Raw genomic sequence first — 5,549 nt, forward strand, 5'->3', positions numbered from 1 at the left:
ACTGTTTACTGAGGCACAGAAGGTCAGGAGAGATTGATGAGGACAGGCGAAGAATCCAAGCTTTTTTTTTTTTTTTTGTAATGATTTAAGCGACACCACAATCTAGGCAATGCATTTTAGGCAAGGCTGGGATAAACAGGGTATTTTTTCAAGAGAGTAGTGAAAAGGGTTGTTCACGTGAACTACTTTCTGTCTTGACTGACCTCTCCTCACCCCTATAGCCCCACCCACAGTCATATACCCCCCCCCCCACAACCCACCCTGTCCCACTCTTATCCCTATTCTTACATCATCCATCCTGCTGCATCCCCCAGGGTGGATTAACTACCGCTACGGCTACTACTACTACTCATAACAGTGACGCATTCAATCATAGCAGTGGGTCTAGTTGGTCTTGGCCAGACTCTTGGTCTTCAGCTCGGCCAGTTTGCTGGTGACAAAGTTCCACTTGAAGGCAGACTCCTCCCCTCCCCCGCCCAGGGAGGCATACTTGGAGAAGCTGTTCCCGCTGACTCCTCCCCCTCCGCCTTCGCTCTCCTCCCCCTCCTGCTGAGCCTCCCTCTCCTGGCCCCTCCCTCCGGCCTCGCTCCCCTCCTCTAGCGCCGCGTCCCCGCCCGCGCCCCCCTCCTCCGCTGAAGCCACGGTCGCGGCCTGCCTGGCAGAGGCCTCCTGCTGCCACTTGGTGGCGAAGCTATCCCAGAATCCCGTGCCCCGCTTGGTCGGCCGCGGCTCCTCGGGCTTCACCGCCAGTGGGCTGGGGACACAGCGAGGGAGAAAGGGGTGGGGCCATGGCATTACATCACGCTTCTTGACATAACCAGGTCAAAACCTAGTATATGGCTCGACCGGTTGACCAATGGTGTAACTTCATAAGTCGGCCAACCAATGGTGCAACTTCATCACTCAGTCACTCAGTCACAGACATTTGCGCTTACTTTGTAGGGCTGGCCCCGCTGTTGCGGTCCAGCCAAAAACTCCTGGTACCCATGGAGAGAAACTTTTCCAGAGTGACTTACTGTGCAGACAGATGCCGGTATATGAGGAGCTTGTGTAGTAGGGGAGGGGCCTGTATAATTGGGGAGGGGCTTGTCTAGTAGGGGAGGGGCTCGTGTACTCACTGGTCAGCTGCCGTCTGGCCCTCTGACTCCAGCAGTTGGTGCTCGTCGTCCTTGTTGAAGAGAGCAGACATGCTCTTCCAGCCTTTGGCCCCCGCACCTTGCACCTGAGGAGAAAAACACACACATACACATACACACCCATATACACACACACACACACACACCCAGGCATACATACACACACACACACCAGTACATGAGGTGGGTGTGAGTCTGTGAACATGCGGTGGTGTTGAGTTCTAACAGGCGGTGGGTGTGAGTCTGTAACATGGCGGTGTGGGTGTGTGGGTTCTGTAACATGGCATTGTGGGTGTGTGAGTTCTGTAACATGGCGGTGTGAGTGTGTGAGTTCTGTGTAACATGCGGTGTGAGTGTGTGGTCTGATACAGGCGGTGGTGGTGAGTTCTGTAACATGGCGGTGTGGGTGTGTGAGTTCTGTAACATGGCGGTGTGGGTGTGTGAGTTCTGTAACATGGCGGTGTGGGTGTGTGAGTTCTGTAACATGGCGGTGTGGGTGTGTGAGTTCTGTGTAACATGGCGGTGTGGGTGTGTGAGTTCTGTGTAACATGGCGATATTGGTGTGTGGGTGTGTGAGTTGTGCTTCCACTGCGCTGCTCACCTTCTTGGCCAGCTGGGACATGGCGCTGGGGCCCTCGTCCTCCTCGATCGGCGTCATGTTACAGTCTGGCTCGCTGTTCTGGAAACAAACACAGGGCCGTCACACGTCTGCAGTGTCATACATACATTGTCTCCCCGCCACTTTTATTCTTTAAGACAGAGGTGTCCAGTCTCCCCCAGAAAGGGCTGGTGTGGGCTCAAGTTTTTGTTTTAGCCCAGCACTGCCACACCTGATTCAATTATTTAACTAATCATGTCTCCAATCAAGACCTTGACAAACTGAATCAGGTGTGTTTGCGCTGGGCTAACCCACTCTGGCCCTTTTTAGGTAACACTGGACGCCCCTGGTCTAAGATGTGTTTAAACTGTGGAATCAGCTGTTTCAGTTCAGTAGTGTAATAGCGCCCTCCTGTGCTGATACCGTGGCAGGTACTACAAGTTACTGTGCAGCCAGGCAGAACTATGCAGCATAAGAATGTGAAGCTTAAATACATCCACAGACTGACGTGGTGTCGTAGTGCTTGGCTGAAGCAGAAACCTGCACCCACATTGGCCCATTTTGGCTAAGATTGGACACCCCTGACTTACAGGCACAGATGCGTTTGCATATCTTAAGGGCAGGGGTGGGGGTAGCTTTTAATTGTGCCGGCAAAGCAAGAGAAACAGTGTCTCCCCATTCAAACCAACCCCCCCCCCCCCAGGCAATATTTCCATCCTCATGCAGTTGCCTGGAGTGATAATCCTGCGTGTCCAATTCATTACGAGGAGCAGTGAAGTAAAGTGCTGTTTCCATTGATGTAATTATGCCGTTAGGTCCTGGTCGACCAATCTTACAGATGGCAGGAAAAGTTTCATGCGATTGAGCCTTGTGATTGGCCCTAAGCTGTTTTCACTGCTGCTGCAGTCATGTATTTTGTAAAAAATAATGGCGATTATATCTCATCATGCTGACAGGACTCCAAACGAGCACAGGAGCTGATATAAGTTACTTTATTTTGTGTTGCAATAATAGGCCTAATACCTGAGGTCTCCTATGCAAAGAACCAAGTAGGTGGGGTGTAAAATGTTGAAAATATTTACATAACCATTGAATTTTTTTTTGGAAAAACAAAACCCTGTTTAAACTACAAGAGGGGGTTGCAGGTTTGATTCCCTCAGCATATGGGGCCTGCCATTCAGCTAAATATAGGGTAAACATCCAGCTGTATGCATGGACAAGTATGCCTTTTATTCAGGCTATGCAGGTCGCCGTGGGTGTGGGCGTCGGCGCAGGATAGATGACGCTGAAGGCTGGGCCCCCTGTTCACCTCCGCAGACAGAAAGAGCCGCGCGGGTGACTGACTGCAGCGCGCGGTCCGTCTCCTCTTCTCACACTGGAATGTCATCTAATCCGCGGGTTTGGCTTCTCCTCGGGCTCGGGTGTCCCTGCGCCTCAGTGCGCTGGGCTGGGCCGGCTCTCTACGGAAGCCCTCTGTGGCCAACTCACAGGGGGGTCGCGTGATGTAACCGGGCTGTTGCCGTTCTCGTCGGTTTGGCCAGCGGTTGGAGCTGTTTGTTTCTGTTAAAGGCTAATCTGGAGGAAAGGTAGCTGGATAACTCTTATGAATGTAGTCTTTGCCAGACGACGCTCTTTGGGAAGTAGCTAGGCGTTGGCGGGCTTTTCGGTTTGTCGTTTTGTGGGCCAATAGCAGATTGAGAAACACTTGTTGTGGTTTGCCGCTCAAATTGTTGTGTCAAACAATACTAAAGCACTGAAGAGGAAAAACTGGGTGGTCAGGTCTTTCTCCGTATGCGTCAGTTCAGACTGTGCTGCCAGAGTCTCAGCACCGGTGAGGATTATCTGTGTGTACAGAGCAGCTGGAGGGTCATAGAATGGGGTGAGGAACTAGGGCTTGCCCCCATAAACTCGCCCCCTGTGCCCCCCCCCCCCCCCATAAACGCAGCCTCTGCCCCCCAAAGAACTCAGCCTCTCTTGGCCTGGTTTCTCAGGACTGGACTTTGGCTCTCACAGTGAAGGGACAAGGCAAACTCAGCGGTGACCTGAAAGATCCATTTGTCTTTCTCTTGATGAGGAAAATAAAAAATCTTGAAAAACGTTTTCAACAAGTGAGGCATTTTAACAAAAGATTTACAATATGAGTTAGTTAAAGATTTTCCATGTGCTATACCAGGGTGCTTTCCATGTTCTGCACTTGGTATTCAGATCCAGTAATCTCTGTTAAAAGGGAAAAACCTTTGTCCTCAGTCACTGTGCTGAGATCAGACCAGGTAAAATGAACATTTTCTGCACATTTGCCCTTGAAGTGAATATCAAACATCAGACTGTGAAACAATACCCTTTCACACCTGCTGTGAGACACCCAAATGACTCCTACCCAACATCAGACTCATACACACACACACACCGCACATGCACGCACACATATAGACACCACACATGGACACTCACACACTCCGCATGGGCACGCACACACACGCACACATAGCATTCACATGCACACACACCGCACACACACCGCACACGCACACACACCACATGCTACACACGCGCACATCACACACATGCACATTTTGCTCCCTTCCATTCCCAAATGCAAGACGCAACACTGATCTCTGATCAGTTCTCAGGGAGTGAGCTGCTTGCGGCTGCTGGCAGACTGCTGGTCTGAGATCAGTATTGCAGTTGAAGTGGTACAGTGAGAAAGCACCTCAATACGCCACCCAGGAAACAGGACAGGAGGGTCAAGGGGGGTGGGTGGGTGGGTGGGGGGGGGGGAGCGAGATCGTTGGGCCTCTACCTCAGTCGCAGCGTCTTCTTCACCTTCCGGGTTGATGGTCTTCATCACCTTGCTCTTGTACACCTTCCAGAGGGGATTCATGTTTGAGTCTGTGGGGTTCAGTGTGCAGTGGTGAAGCGCGTCTGTGGAGCTATTCCTCTTCCTGGCCTCTTTCCTCCCTCCGTTCGCCTTACTTTCCCATTTACGGACGCGTCGCCTGGATGAAAATCGCGGGTGGAGAAGGCTTCCGTTTCTAAGCGGTCGCTAGCTGCTGCTGTTTCATGTTTTTAAAAAGCCAGGTTGGTGCGACTCCTCAGACCCTAACGGCAGTTGCTGTCTCTCTCCGTCGAGTGTCACAGCAGGTAAGGGGGGGGGGGCAGGTCGCCGTGGAGCTCACACCCGTCCCGACTCGGGCCCCCAGCATTGGTTACCTGGAAACAGGTGTGGGTTTCCTCATGAAAATTTCAGCTGGCCTTTTCAATTCTGCCTGGCCATTGTCCGCCCAGTGAGAAGAGAGGGCTCGGAGCTCAGAGTGATAATGGTGCTGCCTGTGCAAACAGCCCATAGTGCAGACCGCCAAAATCCCACTCCCCAATGAGAGAGATGTATCCCTCAATGGCTGCCATTATTTATTTATTCATTTATTACATTTTTATCTTCTCGCATATACAGACAGAGACATAAAACTTTTTTAAAAACTTTTATAAGTCCAAAGGACCATACAAGGTAATTCTTATGTATAAGTTTTCTAAATATTCCTCCAAAAGTAACTTTTCTGTGCGTAGTTCAGTTCTTTCTGTAAGTAGACTGTTGTGTTGTACTGTGAAAGAGCATAACCCCGTAGGATGTCCACGTCGGACATGGCCACGCGTTGCGTAGATTTATTACGCTGATATATTTGCTATCGTGGTTGCTGTCCTACTGCAGACAGGGCCGGACGCGCCAGTGGTTTTTAATAATAGAAAAATTTGGAATCCCTATCGGTAATCTAAGTGTTTACTCCGAGGAGCGGCATCAATACTTCAGGATCTACTGG

The 5,549-nt window shown here is 51.0% G+C and overlaps 1 protein-coding gene across 1 annotated transcript; it reads right to left on the reverse strand.

The window, feature by feature from the left end:
* Positions 1 to 269: 269 nt before the first annotated feature.
* On the reverse strand, positions 270 to 5,222 carry LOC135234446 (uncharacterized protein C1orf232). The gene is made up of 4 exons (XM_064299112.1): positions 4,535 to 5,222; positions 1,738 to 1,815; positions 1,119 to 1,222; positions 270 to 754 (listed from the first exon to the last, which is right to left on the reverse strand). The coding sequence occupies exons 1-4, from the start codon at positions 4,613 to 4,615 to the stop codon at positions 385 to 387; spliced, it is 633 nt and encodes a 210-aa protein (XP_064155182.1). The 5' UTR covers positions 4,616 to 5,222; the 3' UTR covers positions 270 to 384.
* Between the last annotated feature and the right edge of the window lie 327 nt (positions 5,223 to 5,549).

Source organism: Anguilla rostrata, chromosome 1, assembly GCF_018555375.3.
Source record: "Anguilla rostrata isolate EN2019 chromosome 1, ASM1855537v3, whole genome shotgun sequence".
Lineage (NCBI taxonomy): Eukaryota > Metazoa > Chordata > Actinopteri > Anguilliformes > Anguillidae > Anguilla > Anguilla rostrata.

Coding starts and splice junctions, on each gene's coding strand:
- LOC135234446 (XM_064299112.1), bottom strand. CDS start 4,615: ATGAATCCCCTCTGGAAGGTGTACAAGAGCAAGGTGATGAAGACCATC. Junction 1,816..4,534: donor AAGAAGACGCTGCGACTGAG/GTAGAGGCCCAA, acceptor GTTTGTTTCCAG/AACAGCGAGCCAGACTGTAA. Junction 1,223..1,737: donor TGTCCCAGCTGGCCAAGAAG/GTGAGCAGCGCA, acceptor TTTTCTCCTCAG/GTGCAAGGTGCGGGGGCCAA.